We start from the raw sequence: 19,073 nt of genomic DNA on the forward strand, positions 1-19,073 counted from the left end.
GCAGAGCGAAAACAGCAGACTAATTGGTGTGCAAAAATAGTGGAGTGGTGCAATATTATGGCACACCCTGGAGGTTGGTGGTCAGGACTGTTATCCAGGGTTTTCTGAACACAAAGCAGTGGTAACTAACTGTTTCTCTCCAGGCAGGTCAGGAATAAATCAATGGGGATACAGCTCCTCCATCTGATAAATGCTTGATACAAACCAGAGTGCTTTTACCTAAAACTACTTTATTAGGTCTCAAGCACACAGAATATATATGCTGTAGCAGTAGGTTTAGAGCACCCCAATCATTAGTTAGCCAAAGTCTGTGATGATTTCAAGTGATCAACAGTCAGGCTTCTGGGGACCTTCCAGCCAGCTGATGGGGAGTTTAGGTGTCAGCTCCTGGCCTGAAGGAAAGTTCCCTTGGACTGCTCTGAGATATTTACTTTTACTTAATCATTTATATCTAACTCTCTCAAAACACAACTCATAGTAACCCCTAATGGGTCACCAATTCTCCTAGCTTCAACAACTTGCTCATTATTTCTTATCAGCGAAGCATTTCTAGTCGTAATAATAAAACTTTAATATGTCAGGGGCACTCAAAGCCAAGGTCACTATTCACTCACGCTCTTCCATTCTTATGGTCTGCTAACTCTTTTCCCCTCCTCCCATTCTGATTAGAAAAGCTGCAGCTGCAGCAATTTGGCTTTGCCTATGAGAGCCCTGACAATTATTTCTAGCTATGTAGTGTTCTGCTTTTAACCAATGGTGACTAAATACCCCTAAAATGGCTGCTGTTTAACTTGGTCAAGTTCTGTGGTTACAGGATAACCATCCCACTAGCCCTCACGAGAACTAGCTCTGATCCTGCCTACCTTACTCATGCCAGGGCTCTCATTGCACTCTCACAGAATCCGGTCTTGTACAACTCTACAAAAATTCAGGGTTGAGACTGAAATTCAGTACTTCTCTAACATGTCTAGATACTACATAGTTTGTACATTATACAGCCAATATTTTCAAATTAGGAGACTAAAATTAGTCACCTGTTTTTTATTTCTAAATGTTAATATCCAACAACTCCTACTGAGGCCCATAGAAGCTGTTGGGTGCTCAGCATATTTGAATATTAGATTAGTTTAAATTGATTGCTAATTTTGAAAATCTTGGCCCATGAGATCACCCATTACCAAGAGCCCTGTAATGATGAAGAATTAAATATGGTGTTTTGGACCAGTTTCTAAATTCCCTTTTTCTTTCTGTAACTTTAAATTGGACCATTAACATTTTGTCATGTTAATCTCCAACAGATGTCTGTAAATAGTAATTTAAATTTCAAAGCATAAAATAACCAGTATGCTTCAAAACTGTCTCATCAGATTGAAAGGAGTTGATACCAAGTGTTTCATAACTGACTAATATTAAGCAGTGGATGTCAGTTGATTCTTAAGTATGGCTAACACAAGCCCTTAAAGTTAAGTATCAGGAGGTAGCTGTATTAGTCTGTATCCACAAAAACAACAAGGAGTCTGGTGGCACCTTAAAGACTAACATTTATTTGGGCATAAGCTTTCGTGGGTAAAAAACTCACTTGTTGCATCTGAAGTGAGGTTTTTTACCCATGAAAGTTTATGCCCAAATAAATCTGTTAGTCTTTAAGGTGCCACTGGACTCCCTGTTTTTTTAAAAAAAAAGTTAAATAACTATATATAAAATTATTTTAAAATTTTAAAATAAATACAAAGCTAATTTTATAAATCACATTTTCTATCCATATGAGGACTTGGTTTGAGTGACAGTGATTGTAAGCTACAGGGGCATGGGTGATGTACCCAGTGGATGGAGCAGGACCTTATCTGGTGGCTTTAGTGGCAGTTCAGAGTAGTGAGTGCATTCAGATCCGGGACTCAGGTACCAGACTGGGGGTGAAAGTGGAATTAGGGTTGCCAAGCCAAGGGTCAGAATTAGAGTCAGGATTGGGACACCAAGCTGAAGAGTGAGCTGAAGTCAGGGTTGAGAAGCCCAGCCAAAGGTTGAAACCAGAATCAGGATCGGGAGCAGGGCAGGGAAGCAAAGACAACATTGGAGCAGAGAGGGGTCAGGGGTGGAACAAGGGCTGGAGGCAGGAACTGAGCAAATGCAGCTATGGGTATTATACACATTGACCAACTGCTGTGGTCCTGCAAGGCTCAAGTAGTAGGCTGCAGGCTTTCCTGCCCAATCAAGAAGCATCATGGCCATTTGGAGAAGGCTCATTGGGCCAAGCTGAGCTTGCTGGGTTATCTAGCCCTGCTGGGTTGCTAGCTGTGGTCCTTTATAGTACCTCCTTCCCTAGGGTTCCTTCTAGGGTCCCTTGGTTCTGGTTTGTCTGGGTGTTAGTGAAATTCCTGTTACAGGACAAGGTGTGGATGTTTACTATGAGCTCCAAGGATTGCTCCTCTGGCTCATATCCCCTTCCAGTCTGCTAGGTAATAGAACTTACCTGACCCATCTGGTAATTGAGGATTTGATAGACCTCATACTCTTCCTATCCACCACCACCCATAGTGATCAAGGATGGATCCATTAGGCCAGGGAAGGGTTTGTTGATGAATGATTTGATAAGGTAGACATCTTGAAGGACTTCAGGAATTAGAGTTTGAAGGTCACTGGATTTATTTTCTGGAAGATACAAAAGGGGCCGAAGTACTTGTGGTTAAGTGTGACAGAGGGACAGGTTGGCTTCAAGTTCTGGATGGAGAGCCATACCGTATCTACATTTAAGTCTGGGGTGACTTGACATAGCTTTTGTAAAGCTTCTTGCCAGCTGTCAAATTGTGCCATAACTCCTGATGAATTTGTTGGGAATGGAGGACCAAGGCTGTGGGAAACGGGATGAAAACCAAAGTCTGCAAAGAACACGCTTTGCCAGATGAAGGTGTGGGTTGCATTATTGCAAGTGAATTCCGCCAGGCATATTGGGAACCCAATCATGTTGGTGAAAATTCATGAAACAGTGAAGGTAATGTTCCAGTGTCTAGTCGACCCTTTTGGTCTGGCTGTCAGTCTGGAGGTGGGGTGGGGGCGGTTGAGATGGAGGAACTCCTGCCAAATTGGGAGACTAACTGGGCATCCCGATCAGAAACAATGTGTTCTGGCATGCTGTGGTACCAGAAGATGTGTTCCAAGAAGAGACATGTTACACATGGTGATGGAAGAGCATGGCAGGGGATGAAATGGGTTACTTTTGTCAGGAGATCCACAACTGTTAGGACCAGTGAGTAGCCTTGGGAGCGGAACAACTCCACAAGGAAGTCCATCAAAAGGTGGACCAAGATCATGGTATCGTTAGAAGGATCTGGGGAAGGCCCACTGGTCTCATGCAGTGTTTTCTGGGGTGGGGGCAGAGATCATATGTCCTAACAGTCCTTGACATCTTTTTGTAAGGCTGGCCACCAGAAATACAGATTCCTGCTCTTAAGCTGGCTGAAATGGCAGCATTGTGGCACATCAATACTTGGATTTGGGGATCTCCTTCAGAGAGGTAAAGGTGATCCCCATGGTGGTGGAGGCCTTGCTGTGGAAGGAAGGGTACCATTACCCAGGGTATAATCTGACTGGTGAACCACTGTGTCCCCTCAATTCTCCAACCTTGAGTGCCTTTTACACACTTCACTGTGAGAGTAACCACTCCTAGTCTGCTGTCTCTCAGCCTCTAGCATGTAAATTACTCCCAGCTATACTGTGAGTGCTATGGCTAGCAACACCAGCAAATTACCAGTCCCAGACTTTCTCCCAGAAATGTCTTATACTGCCCAGCACTCTCCTGGACAACACAAATCATATAAAGTTGGTCATTTTTATTAAAAGAAAATGATATGCACAAATCCTGTTATCTCAAATGGAGTTTTCCAAACACTTCACTCCAAGCACACTGGTTTAGATAAAACAATAAAACAAGTTTATTAACTACAGAAAGAAATATGTCAAGCGATTACAAGTAAGGAGGCATAAAAGTCAGAATTTGATTACAAGAAAATAGATATTTAGTTGTTTTACCTTTTAACTTCCTGTTGTTGTAAAGCCCTAAGCCCACAAGGGGTTATGATCGTTCCAGAAGGGACCTCCATGTCGTTAAGCTCATGCCCTCCCTATGTCTGGTCTCTTTGGGTTGCTCAAACTATAATCTGCCAGGGCACGGATGGCCTACCCAGTGAGTGGAGCAGGATCTTGTCTGGTGGTTGTGGTGGCAGTTTGGCATATTGGCAAGTATAGATGTAGGATTTAAGTAGTGGACTGAGGGTGAAACTGGATCAGTGTTGAGGAGCCAAGCCAAGGGTCAAAACTAGAGTCAGGCTCAGCACACTAAGCCAAAGTCCAGATCACAAAGCCAAGCCAACGGTTGGAACTGGAGTCAGGGCAGGGAGGCAGAGACTAGATAGGAGCAGAAGGAAGTTGAGGCTGGAACAAGGGTTCCTGGGAGCCAGCTGTGCTCCTGATCATGAAGTAGTTTTCATAGTTAAATTCACCTAGGAATGGTTAGTATTAGTGGTGCTGTATAAAGATTTAGAAGTTTTTGATTAGAGAGAGAAGGAATCATCAATGATTAGATAAGGCATAGAGTATACACTTAAAGTTTGTGGAAAAACCAAGGTAGGAGGGGTTTCTAGTGATCTTAAAGTGGTGTAGCTGCATTGGAGCTGCTGTAAGCTGTCTAGTGTAGACAAGCCCTAACTGTCAGGGTGATTAAGCACTGGAATAAATTGCCTAGGGATGTTGTGGAATCTCCACCATTGAGATTTTTAAGAGCAGGTTAGAAAAACACCTGTCAAAGATGGTCTGATAATACTTATTCCTGCCTTGAGTGCCTAGAAGACATTTTAAGGCCCCTTTCAGTCCTATGATTCTATGAAAGAGCCAGGAATATGCAGCAGCATTAAAACCAAACTTTATCTTGCAAATAGTGAGTATTATAATGCTTTATAGCTTTAGAATAGTGTAACATGAATTTTAGCAATTAATCTAGTATAAATGTTAGTAAATGCATTACTCTATCAGAATATACATTACTCCCAAAAGATCATCTTGTCACAACACAAATATCCAAATAGTCAAAGGTTTCATATTTGGGAAGTAGCTCATCTGCTTTTTATTTTGTCCCTGCTTTGCTTTACCCACTTATTGGAACACTTCAAACACCATTCATCTGACAATCCCTCTAAGAGCTAAATTTTGACAGTTGCAGTTAACTGTAGAGGTTGCCATGATTTTGATAGAAAAGTAACTTTGCTCACATGATTTTCTGTTGGCAAGATGTAGAATTGCCACACTGGAAATCTGAAACTCCATCCTCCAATTAGCAGCTGGAGAAAGGGTTTGTAAGTGATCCCTTTGTGGAAAGCATTTTTCAAGTCAAGAGGATGACATACGGATTGTAACTTCTTATGGGAACTTTTCTAGGTACCTGCAAAAAAACCCCCTCATTTGGCTAATGAAATGGCTAAATAATCTGCTTTAGTAAATCCAAGTTAAAGATGCTGGTGTGTACAATTGCAGGTTTTTTACTGTGCTGCATACTTAAGATTATGAAGTAAACCAGGATACTGTGATGTCACATACACCCCACCTCAGAGTTAGATGTGATTGGAGCACTAGCATCATCAATTAAAACAGAAGTGGAAAGCAGCATTGTCACAGATAAGTAGTTGATGAGATGGGTACATTCCAGCTGCTTTTATACAGCCTTGAATTTGCTGCTACTTGTACCTCAGAGCAAATACTTCCCTTTTGAGATATGTGAGTAATAAATTTAGCCAGGTAAATTTTGGAAGAGCAGGATAAGGTGTTGCTTTTAGAACTGCCCAGGACTGTTCTGCATTGGTGCAAATCATCCCTAATGCTTTTTTGGGGGCCAGGGAGAGGTAAATATTAATTGTATTAGAAAAGCTGAGAAGTCTTTCCTTTACAATTGTTTGTAGGGGTTCACTGTATATCACTTTTTACATCTACTCAGGGCAGTTGAGGGCCAGTATCTTCAAGGCTAGGTCTACACTAAACATCATTGGCAGCAGTGTGTGGGATATATGTAGCTACACAGCGCAGTGAAAAGCAGGCCTCATCCTCACTGCTTGTGTAGCTATACGTGTTAGTGAAAAACGCTGGCAGCCGGGAAATGCTTTGGCAGATCCCTGCTGCCGGAGCCTTTCACTATGGTGAGGAAAGGCCCTGGCAGCAGGGAAGCAGCTGGAAAATCCTCTTGCTAGAGCCTTCCCCTGCTATAAGGAAAGGCTCCAGCAACAGGGAGCTGGTGGAGCTTTTCCTTGCTGTCTTCCTGCTGCTGGAGTCTTTTCCTGCAGCAGGGAGCTAGCTGCCTGAGCCTTTCTCCTCTGCCTCCCCACTGCCAGAGCCTTTCTCTGCCACTGGAGTATTTTCCTGTGGTGGGGAAAGGCTCTAGCAGCAGTACACTGTGGCTAAAAATAGCAGTGTAGATGGAGTGGGAGGGGGGGAAGAGCCACAGCTTGGGTGAGTAGAGCGTGTAGGGTATATACTCACGTATGTACATAGACCATTTAGGCATGTCTTGATTCTACTTGCATGGGGATGTTTGTTTAAAACAACACTTTTCATTATTTTTTAATTGTGGAAACAATTGTACAGGTCTTGAGGTGGTTGTTTTTTTAACACATTATTTTCACAATTTAAACTTTTGGTGCATATTTAATTTGACAGTTCCCCTATAACTTCTTTCTGAAAGACATCAGGAAGCCTAATAAGCCCTTGCCAGATGTAACCCAATATTACTTTTCACACATACTTCACACAGCTGTATCTAGGTCATCTCATTAAGTGTATGGTGAATGCTTCCCCAACACTGTTACTCTCCACACTCTCACCTCACCCAAAAGGTAGACAGCTGTATTGCAGATTTCTGAAGCTATTTACAAGCAGAATTTTGGTTTAATAATTGACTTAAATGAGAATTGTAATTTTGACACTAATAATAATTCCATTATTAAACACTTCAAATGCCTGTTTATGACTAAACAGGTTTCTGTACCACATGGAAAAATTGAACCAGTTAAATATTTAAAGTCCATTTTGGGTACTATCCATAAGTGGTGTGAATTGGTTCTTTCCCTCTTTTATGCAAAAATACAATAGGCAAGTGGTGATTCATAAGAATCCATTTCAGTCCCCATAGAGTAAGGCAAACATTTTAGTTTAATCTTACTTTGTTTTTTAAATATTTTTAATTGGTGAATTTTCTACAAACTCTTGTTAAAGCCTACATGAAAATATGACAAACCAGACTAATTCATAATTTTGATATTTAACAGAATAGGTATCAAGAAGATATTCTCCCCCCACTCCAAGTGTCCACAGATTTTTAAAATCTCTTAATTGTACACATCTTTCTGTGGTGGCTTGCTAAAAAGAAACCTCAAAGAAAAATCCCATTGGATTGCGGTAAAGAGTACATAAAAATGGGCCATAACTTCCATTCCCCTTCCTCACAGGGGGAAAAAACCCTAAAAGAAACATTGAGTTTCATGGCCTAATTTTAAGTAGTACCTAGTCCCTTAGAACTGTTTTATTCTTTATTGTAGGTTAGTTAAAGGGTACAAGTCAAATACTTCTCATAGTAAACTATTTAAATATTACACAGAGCAAGATCGTGGAATATGTAAACTTCTTAGAACAGTTAAGCAAAGCTTGAACATTTTGGACTAGAGCCTCCAATAATGTAGATTGGTGTAGCTCAGTGGATTTATGCCAATTTACATCAGCTGATCTGGCCTGTTCAGTAATCGACTCTCAAGGTGAATCTATTCATCTGGTCTGTTTTGTTTCTGTGTAATGTCAATTCCATTTTAGTGCTAAGAGCCACAGCTTGCTTGCAGCTGGGGGGTAAGATCAGTGAGTCACTGGCACCAGGGGACTACCTGGCTGAAGTTCCTTTTAGCTTTTTCTGCCTTCCCAGTGGCCGGTGGCTTGGTCAGCTCTCCCTGCTGCAGGACACTTCTGAGGAAAATTAGAAACCTTTATTGACAATTTTTTGCAATACAGTTTGGCTCAATGTGTCCATCTAATTCCCAGCTGTGTCCTAGGGCTTTGATGCAGGACTCTCTTATACTATCTCTGTGTAACATAATGAACCCCCTGGCTACTGTTGTAATACAAATAATAAATGATCTTAAGATATCACTATAGTGCAAATTCATGCCTTTAATGCACAAAAATCTAATGTCTTCTATCCAACAATCTAGATTGAATGTAGGTACTTCTTTACAAGTAAAGTGTAGAAAATATTGACTTTGATATGTTAGTAAACATTTTACTTAAGGAAATTACATAGAAATTCACATATCGTATGAGTAGTTAACTGGGCTGAACTTGAGACTTAATGACTGAATTTAAGTGTGAAACAAAGGGACTTCTGTCCTACTTTAAATGTGAATGTCCTCTCAACCTTAACTATGACTTCCCCAATACAACCACCATAAATGTTCCTGGTTTCTTAGGAATTTGTGCTGATTCTGACCTACACGTAGAAGCATATGTATACATAATAGGTATGCAAGATCCCTTTTATAGGGTTATAGTGCAAGTCTGGTGATAACTATTTAATTTGTGTTTTTATTGTGCATTTTCCTTATTAGATTAGAGTCAGAACATATAATTTTCCATCTCTAATCTCCCTGTAATATGCTACTGTGATGTTGCTCTCCAGATGCTTTATGAAAATATGCTTATGAATGTGACTGATGTAACTGAAATATGCTTTATGCAGAAGGTCTCTTGTAAGGTATCATTACAAAGTTTATAATCTACTGTGTGTGTTCATTCTATTTGTATGCATGTATCATTCTTATATCTGAAGCTAGAAATATCAAGTATAGCTCTGAGGTCCTCTTGTAATTATGCAAAGTATGGGCCATTAATGGTGGTTTAGAATCTTGATGGCTCCCATTGACTAGGACAATTGGTTTTGGGTGGTTTATTTACCTGCAAGCCTTCCTGTGTACTTGTGGGCCAGCCCCTGGGAAATGATGAATGAGGTCTTCAGTGACATGTGACCATATCACCTGATAATGAATAAAATCACTTCTGTTTACTAATTAACCCAGAGTGAGTGATTAACCTGGGTGAGTGAACAGCTGTGCATGTCTCTCTGTGTTATAGAGGGTGGATAATTTGAGTTTACCCTGTATAAGCTTTATGCAGGAAAACGGATTTAGAGGTAACTTCAGCACATCAGGTGACGGTTCCAAGGGGGTCTCTGTGACTGAACCTGTCACAATGGCGTAGTTGAGCAGGATTGCTTTGTGACGTGCACAGCTGATTGCTTTGAGAAACTGGTAGTGATTTTAAGTGAGTTTTGAGTGTGGTCGGAGAACAGACGCAGTGGTTACTGGTTTGTTATTTTCGGGTATTAATACCCCCAGATATTAATCACTTACTCTGGGTTCATTAATAAACAAAGGTGATTTTATTAAGTATAAAAAGTAGGATTTAAGTAGTTTCAAGTAATAAGACAGAACAAAGTAAGTCACCAAGCAAAATAAAGCAAAAACACGCAAGTCTAAGACGAATACATTAAGAAACTGATTACAGGTAATAGCTCATCCTCAGATGTCCAATAAGCTTTCCTCTCAGACTAGAGTCCTTCCTAGTCTGGGCTCAATCCTTTCCCCTGGTACATTCCTTGTTAGTTCCAGCAGACATCTTAGGTGGAAAACAGGGGCTTTTTCATGACTGGCAGCCACCTTTGTTTTGCTCCAATCCCTTTTATAGCTTTGGCACCAGACGGGAATCTTTTTTGTCTCTCTAGATCCCCACCCCTCCTTCTAAATGGAAAAGTACCAGGTTTAAGATGGATTTCATTATCAGGTGACATGGTCACATGTCACTGTAAGACCTCATTCTTCATTACCTATGGGCTGGCCCACACTTACACAGGAAGGGTTGAGGACCAGAGTTATACTCAATATTTCTAGCTTCAGATACAAGAATGATACATGTATACAAATAAGATGAACACACTCAGTAGATTGTAAGCTTTGTAATGATACCTTACAAAAGACCTTTTGCATAAAGCATATTTCAGTTACATCATAGTCACATTCATAAGCATATTTTCATAAAGCATATGGAGAGCATCGTCACAGCTACATCCAGGTCTTTGTCCAGCTTAATCTTTGTTAGATGTTAAAATAGCAATTGGTTTGAGAACTGACTTTATCTCTTTGTTCCTAGTCAAATTGCAACTTCAGGCAGAAGAAAGAGGAGTGGTGTCAATCAAAGGCGTATGTGCAAATCGTTTTCTGGCTATGAAGGAAGACGGCAGATTATTGGCATTGGTAAGCAACGTTAAGTCCTTTCTTTACTTCACCTTCCTTCATGTTTAGCAGCTGATGTTCGAGACATAGGAGTTACTCAACTAACCAGTCATATTGAGTTGTTCATGGCCAAATTGTGCCTCCAGCACCCAGCCCGAATAACGGGACTCAGCACTGAGAAGAGGCATCCTTCCCCACTCCTAGGCCGCAGAGCCACACCATAGTGGCTCTTGCTTGCAGAAGGCGTAAGACCAAGAGAAAACATTTAGTGATTTTGTTTAAAGGGCATCAGTCAATTTAAAAAAAAATCCCACTTTATTTCCAAAAATGAAATTACTACCATTGTTAGAGTAATCTTAAATGTAAATGAAAACAATTAGATGGGTGAAAACTGTTTTTAAAGTTTGCTTGATTTTTGTGGTTTTTGACAGCGGTCTTTCATAGTTTTGTCTTAATAGTGAGTCAGTTTCTCTTGTTTTGTGTGGCTTTATCCAGACTGAAAAACTAGGAGAGATACGTTTTTGAAAATGTGTGTAAAAATACAACAATTAGTAGGTAGAGTCAAAGAGCAGGTGTAGCACCTGAAACTACTTAACATTTTTAAAATTAACTGGTTTTCAAGCTGTCAGCACTCCTACATATTGGGTAGTCGTAGCATTACTATAAACCTTAAGTCGATACATTTGGCATAAATTATACTTTAACATCAACCTGTAAAAGATGTTTTTTTCAATTCTGTTTCAGGACCTACAGTGTTCAGACCTTTTTCATTTCACTTACAACACACACAATGTCTATGTTCTTCTGAAGTTTTATAAGATTTAAGTGTAAACTTTTGGTGTCTTTACCTATATATTTTTCATATAGATCCATTTAATCCAACATTAGTGATGAGCCATTATATCACTATAATATTTCCTTCCAGAAATTTTCTACCAGCTCTTAAGTGACTCTCTAGTACTTCGGTTATTCTGGAACACAGCAGTGTAAATATTCTGTGAAATTCTCCTTAACTAAAGACACATTGAATTAGTTCCTAAATTCCAGCTGAGCTCCAATTAGTGAAGGATCCAAAAGGAGGGCTAAAAGAATTTTCTGTTCTTCTAATCCTCAAGGCAGTTGAGATCCAGTTCAGTCTCCTCTCCCCCTGCCTCCCCATAATTTAGAGCAGCCTTAGGAAGCTCTAATTTATGTAGGTTAGTAGCAATCCCAAGGGACCGTTGGATCAGCAGGGATCACTGGAGCACAGCACAGCCTGGTACGCACCCTCTTCTGCTCCCAGCAGCAGACTCTCTACACCAGGACAAATCCATAGTTGTCCTTTTTAGTCAGTTTTTAATGGTCTCTTTGCGCCAGCTGAGCAGCAGGAAGGGAGTGGAGTGTGGGTTGAATCTGGCTCTTGTTTTCCTAGGAAGGTATTGCAAGATAGTCTTCAGCAGTGGTATCTGTAAGGTCATGCAGACAAAATGGAGACGATACCAAGGATTGCTTGTAAGGTGGTGTCTACATGGGGAGGTTTACCAGTGTGACTATACTGGTATAATGATACTGATATAATTTAACTTCCTGTGTGGGCATTCATATTCTGGAAAGTGTCCACAGTAGGGTGACCAGATATCCTGATTTTATAGGGACAGTCCCAATTTTTGGGTCTTTTATTACTCCCCTACCCCCGTCCCGATTTTTCACACTTGCTGTCTGGTCACCTTAGTCCACAGGAAGAGGTATAGTAATGCTGTAAACTTACCTGTGTAGACAAGCCCTGAGAGAGACATATATTTCCTGGCCTCCATCACATGACTTATTAGGGTTACAAAAGGCTGTGTTTTTATGACATACCAGGGATTATTGGCTGCTACATTTTTTTCCTCCAACAAAAAATCAAATGTAAATACAATATATCAACTAAAACAGCCACAAACTGCTAGAGCCAATTAATAAAATATACAGAAACATTCAAGGAGGAAAGTCAGGATATGAGACATCTGATACTAGCTATAATCTGTGAACCTCAATGGCTTTTTGATCATACAACTATTTCTTATTCTCAGAACCATTCCTTTTGCAATGCACTTATATGGATCCCTGACCTGGAGCCTGTGTTGGGTGTTTGTGGTGTTTTCTATTGTCATTGATTAGGTGGGCATGTGTTTAATTTTGCCACTAACTTTCTGAATGCCCTCAAGAAATAGAGACCCAGTGTTGTCCTTAGTTTTGTTTAGATATCTTCTGTTCCTCCTATAAGATGGACTTACGACACATAGCTTTGGTGTGGATGGTAAAGCTGTGTTTGTAGCCCCTTTATTTCTTTAATCTTTTTTCAACCTTTTGCAGTGGAATTAACCATTTGGTGTTCTTTTCATAATTTTTCTTTTCTCCTATTTTACTTTACATTTGTGTGTGGGTTTTGTAGTTGGTGTTGAAGTGACTTCAGGATTAATTGGTTTTTGTTTTGTTTTTTTACTTAAGAAGCTTATTGGATGTTGGCAATAAGGTGAACAAACAGTTTTATCAAGTAACAATGTTATTAACCTGTGGTGTGCAACAGCTCAATTGAAGAAAATGCAAAGAGTTGTCTTCGGAAAGATAATCCTTCCCATTTAATTCAAATAGATCTAAGCTATTCTTGCAGCAAGGGTGATCAGAAATTTCATTATGGGACTTTTTGGTTCTTTTGCGAGAAACTAACCGCAAATTTCACACTTGGATACTTCATTGGCAACATTCTTGCCTTGCCAAAATAGGACATCCTTGGCCCTGTTAATGCCCAGATAGATTACACGTAGCATTTCCAATGTCATACTGCATAGAGTCCCATTGTATGCAGAAATTGCATCTTGATAGTTCCGGTAAGATGTTACCCTTGGAGAAGTGTCTGCTTTTTCTGTTGTCCACTCATCTAGAATTCTCTCTCAAACTCTGGCGAAGTTGGGTCATTTTGTGTTTCTCATCTGAGCCTGTGAAGTTTTCCAGAAAAAAAAGGGATAATATTTACACAACTATTCAAATACCACCTCATCCTGCAGCTCCTTAGTTTTTCTATTTATAGGAGCTCTTGAAAATACTCCATTATAAGACTTTTTTTAAAACCTAACCAGTATTTCTCTTTTAATGAGTACTCTCACAATTTAATGCTCTATCTGAAGCATAGGTGCAGTGTTTCCAATGATATTTCTGTAATATATCTTCTAAATTTGTCACCTATTTATATTGCTACTGATTTCTGCCCGTAAACATTCAAGAAATTAAGAACTGAAAACAACAATTGCTTTGGAAGAGTGTACTGCTGGACATTTCCTGATTAACATAAATTAGCATGATCTGGAATGTTAGGTTCTTAGTTAATCTCAAAGATTTCAGTATGGTTGCTTCTGGATACCTTTTGTTTAATTCCCCAAAATGTCTTTTACAAGTCTTAAGTGGTTCTGTGTTTACCTTAAGCTGCATTCTGAATTGAACATTTTATTGTGACATTTTAAAGCAAATTTATCCCTAATTAACATTCCCTTGAATTGTGAAGGCTTCCTTGTTTTGCGGTCTTTCCATTGCCTTAACATTTCTTTGACCTGGTTAATCTCCTTGGTCATTTGGAATGTCTTATACGATTAATCTCATTCAGCCCAAACTGGTACTTGTTTCTGTTTAAGGTTTTTATTCCTTAGCACACTGCAGATGATTAGCGTCTTCCATTACATTGTTTGTTTTCATCCAAAATCAACAGATTGTCCCTTTAAGAGGGAGCAGGGCCAGTGGCTTTGTGATTTATCAGTGGCCTCATAATTGGGCTTAAGTGTGCAGCTGGGCCCTAGGGGGAGAGACTGAGACAGTGGTAGGGCCAATCAGGAAAAAGCCGGTAAAAGCTGCCTTGGTCAGCCAACAAAAGGGGCCAGAGAGAGATGAGAGCCACCAGAGATTGAGAGGTCCCAGAGGGAAGCTGTAGCTGTCATCTGGGAGAAGGCTGAAGGCAGGAGAGCAGCAAGATGGGTTTGTTGGATTACTTCTTCAAGCCAGAGAACCAAGGCTAGAGAGCTGAAGGCCAGAGAGCAGCAGAGGGAGTTGCTTGCTGACTTCTAAGCTGGAGAGCTGAGGCTAGGGGAGCAGTGGATGGGCTTACCATTGACATCTTCCAACTGGAGAGCTGGAGCCAGAGGGTGGGAAGAGGACTCAGGGCCAAGGGGAGTGTGCGTTGCTTCCCTGGTGAGGGTGAACTCACAGCAGAAAGGCTGTGGGGGTGCCTGCTGGGACGAGCTGAGTTCCACTCCAGCTGTGCTGGTAAGACAGGGGAAAACCAACAGAGCCCAATGATGGTGGAAGATGCTGGAGTGTGGTAGATTGTATTTTGGGACTCTTTGGATTAGGCTGTTCTAGTAAACCAACCCCAAGAAGTGGCGGTCTTGAGGCAAGAAAACTTGCGCAGAGTAACTGGAGACTCTGAAGGAGGGAAACTTAGGTGCCCTGTTCTGCCACTGGTGGGCGCTCCAGGCAAGGTCACCTTATGACAGTAATCAACTATTATTTCTACTCCATTCAGATTCTCCAAGGTCTGGGACTAGATACTTTGCTGTTGAGGCAATCCAAAAGGGAAATTACTTAAATATAGATATACCAGAAGGGGAACAGATGGTATACAGTTTTGCACTTTTGGTCATGAATCGGACCTGCCAAACCCCTTGACTTGCATTCAGACCTGAAAATACTCATGCATTTTGAAGTCTAGGCAAGCCCTTCTCAGTATCTGCCATGAGGCAGTGCTCTCATTTGATGACATAATTGAGATCTTTTTGATCCAAAGAAATCCATTACTTTAGTCACTGTAATAAAACCATACTGTTATACCTGTCAGTATGAGTCTATATCGAGTGATATTACTGAAAGTATAATACCCAATTTTAGCATTTGGGCCAATTCAGCTTTTACTTTATTTCTCAGTGCTAATGAGACACTAGATTGTAAACAGATTTTGGAGCACACTGGAATCTATAAGAATTATTGCAATTACAATTACTGTACAAGTATTACATGATATTATACTTATGCCATTCCAGTCCATCCACCACTTCATCAAATTCTTTTAAGAGTATCTTTTGCATTATGTAGAATAGACAGTTATTCACTCATTTGACCATCAGCATATATAGATTTCTCTTCAACCCAAGTACATACTGAACTTTTTTCCCAGTATTTCATGCTATTTTGGTATCTGTCCTTACACAGACCTGCCAGCATCCTTTCACCCACTCTACAAAACAAGCGTTTTTTATTTTAATATCTGATGGTATGTAATCATTTTACATGTCTGCTGTGATTACATTGATAAGTTCCAGTATCTGTTTTGATGCTCACTTTGGGTTATTTTATTTCCAGGTATCACATATCAATTAGTTATAGAACCTCTTTGTAAAATTTATTAAGAGACTCAACCAAAAACGCAGTTTCTGAATTATCTTCATCCAGAGCTTTTACTTGCTCTGGGTAGATGTTCAAAAATGTATCTTGTCTTCATATTTCTTTGTCATTTATGCTGAGTAACTTCTTTTGCAAAATGGCTTATTGTGCGACTGACACTGCACCTCTTGGGCTGAACTCCTGAATTGTGCAGTGATGGACAGGGCTGCCCAGAGGTGGGGGCAAGAGGGGCAAGAGGTGGGGGCAAGAGGGGTCCTTCACTCGCTCCGGGGGCTCCGGAAAACTCTCGCGGGTCCCAGAGCTTCTTCCGCTCCCGGTCTTCGCCGGTGGAGGGTCCTTCCGCTCCGGGGTGGAAGGACCCCCCACCGGCGAATTACCGCTGAAGCGCAGCCGGGTCTTCGGCTGTAATTCGGCGGCGGGGGGCCCTTCCGTTCTGAGACCCGCCCTGGAAGTGCCCCGGAGACCCGCGGCAGGGGCCCCCCGCCGCCGAATTACCGTGGAAGACCCGGCTGCACTGCGGCGGCTGGGGGCCCCACCGCAGGTCTCCAAGGCACTTCGGCGGCGGGTCCTGGAACGGAAGGGTCCCCCCGCTGCCGAAGACCCCAGGCCCCCGGAATCCTCTGGGCGGCCCTGGTGATGGATTGTATTTCTTTATAGCTTGGCATGAAGTTTTAAATAGATGTACTTCTGTTTTCTGTAATTGTTAACAGATTAATTTGGGAAACACCATTTTCAATAGCTCTGTCCCTTCCTGCAGGGATCAGTTATCAGAAGAGCTGGTTCAAAAAATTTTGATGGAATGTTTTTCCATCAGAAAATGCTGTTTTGACAAAATCAAGTTAATCAAACATTGATGAGAAATTATCAAAATGATGCATTCACTAAGGTTGAAATACTTCATTTCAACTTTGATATTGTAGTAATAAAATAATAGCCTAAACATTCAACTTTATAAAAAAAATTGTAATATTTTTGTTCACAGACATTTGAGATTTTTACTTTTCCTCCTGATTTGATGAAAGATGAAACTTCAAAATCTCAGCATTTACTATGGGATGAGAATTCCATTTTTTGACCAGCTCTTATCAGTTTTACTTCAAATAATTTGTCTAATTAGGCCATCTGTTAACTGGGCATAATCATGTGACTTAGCTTTGTCATGTAGGTCTGAAACATAATGGTCAATGGTCTCACCTGGCTGTTGTCTTGTAAAGAAAATGTTCCTTTATAACCAAGTGACATTCTTTGATCAGAATATCCTTCAAATTTCTGAATGACTGGCTTGTGGTTTGTACCTCCTTTCAGTATATTCTAGTGAAAATGTTAAAATCTCCAGTGTCTCTGAGGTTGCTTCCTGTAGCAACGTGCAGGACTTCAACCTCTCAGGTTTCTTTCCAATCATGCTTGCCCTCAGGAAACTTGGGAAGTGCTGCAGTTGCTGTCTCCATTTCTCTGACAGATTCTTTTCCATTTCCCAAGACTTATTTACTTAGAAGAAAGAACTTATTGTTTGACAAACACCTTGTAATAGGAGTGTGACCCAAAGAGTGCTGGTAAGAGACTAATATTTTATTTCCTGGCCCAAGTCACATAATGGTGTTTGCCTTTTGTAACCATGACCTGTTATCACATGACTGTGTCAGTATTCCCTGACTCCAGTAGCTACTGTCACAGGTTATTCTTCCAGTTTTAACCAGTTTATAGTCTAATAGACATCACATTGAACTTTAGTTTTTAATGCAACTTTTAACTCTTAATATGAATGGTCTAGATTTCAAATTAGTTCAGTCTGAATTAATCTTCAAGGTGGGTTCAGTTTTCTCTAAGTGAATCAGTGGTGGCAGGCACTGCAGTCTACGGTGGAAGAATTTTGACAGGATGTTACTCTTACCTTCAGTCAGTTCTTCTGTAATTAGAGAATCATGACTATTTCTGTAGAAGCTATGGTTTGGCTACTGTGTGTGTGGGGAGGGGAGTGCTGCAAAACAGACTGTTGAACCAGTTTAACTACAGCCAACACTGTTAATGTTAATGTTGCCACTTTCCATGTTTTGTTTTTATTTAGTGGTTCAGACTTCTTCTGGCTTGAGAACTAAATTTGGTAAATTTTACTCAAAGATGGCCAGATTCTACAATCCTTATTCAGGCTGAGTGGAACTCACTCACATGAGTAGTTCTATCAGCTTCAGTGGAATTACTCATGTGAATGAGTGCCACTTAACATTAGGGTTGCAGAATATGGCCCAGAATTATTTCCTCTGTTTATTCTTTTATAGAGGGACTGTATAGCTTAAGTATTAGAAGTGGACAATGGAGTCTTTCACCTCTAGATCACCATGTTGAATCTAGCCCTGATCAATATAATCAAAAATGCACTGTCATCTAAGGGTTGTACAGTGGCCTGTGAAATGAGTCAGTGGTCAGAATCCCATTCCTGTTGGACAGGTGTCCACATCCTACATGTCACTCAGAAGAAAGGATGAAGCATGAATAGATCATATTGAGTGCATCACTCTCTCTTCCCTTGAGGTGGTCCCTCCAAGTCAGAGTAGAACTATATTTGCAGGACCGTATACAAAAGATAGCAGCAGTGCAAGCTTTTCTGTGGATAAAGAGAGGATGACTTGAGTTTCCAAAGCTGTCAGTCTGGCACCCTTCACAATTAAGAGCTTGTTTATCTGATTTAGTGCATGGCAGGCTAGAGTGCTGCAGTTCTATACCACAGCTTGATGTGCACTAAGTGACTATATAGATAAACCCTAAATTCTCAAAAAAATTATCTTTCTAAAATTCTTATTTTTTGGCTTGAAAGTCTTTTTCAGGTATTTTGTTTGTTGTCTCTCCCCTGCTTTTTACCTGAGAAGTATCAGGAATGGCAAATCTTGGTTTTGCTGGGGAGCTTACTGGAGGTCCCAGATGTGGATTGTTTGCTTTTATCTGCTGTCAGTTGAAGGAATAGGGGTTGTTGATTTTTAAGACATCTCCTAAGCATTTCTTAGGCCTTATAGTTAAACTGGATGTTAACAAAAGTTTTAAGCAGTCTGAGTGAAAAGCACTTCCTCTTTCAGTTAATCAAGTTTCACCTGCATAATAGCTCCTATGTTATAATCTTATTAGTTTGCTAGTCATGTATAGTTTTTTTTTACAGGGTAGACAAGACCAGAATTCCTAACATTAAAAACTTAGAAATCTGAAAGAAAAAAAATCAGACCACCTTGTTGTATCATAAAGAAGGAAAAGCACAAACCCATTTTTCCTCTTTATTGGTGACCTTTACATTTTATAATATGAAAAACACAGGTATTTCCTATAAATTCGAAGGTTTATAATTTTAATGTTGCTAACTCCCATTAATGTTGT

The 19,073-nt window shown here is 40.4% G+C and overlaps 1 protein-coding gene across 2 annotated transcripts in view; it reads left to right on the plus strand.

The window, feature by feature from the left end:
- FGF2 (fibroblast growth factor 2) overlaps positions 1–19,073 on the plus strand; it is a 58,733-nt gene that overhangs the window by 30,368 nt on the left and 9,292 nt on the right. For both annotated transcript variants that reach the window (XM_045018613.1, XM_045018612.1), the window contains exon 2: positions 10,225–10,328. In XM_045018613.1, coding sequence (XP_044874548.1) covers positions 10,225–10,328 — 104 coding nt within the window. The remainder of the gene's footprint in view (positions 1–10,224; positions 10,329–19,073) is intronic.

The sequence above is a fragment of the Mauremys mutica genome, chromosome 5 (assembly GCF_020497125.1).
Source record: "Mauremys mutica isolate MM-2020 ecotype Southern chromosome 5, ASM2049712v1, whole genome shotgun sequence".
In the NCBI taxonomy this organism is placed as follows: Eukaryota; Metazoa; Chordata; order Testudines; family Geoemydidae; genus Mauremys; species Mauremys mutica.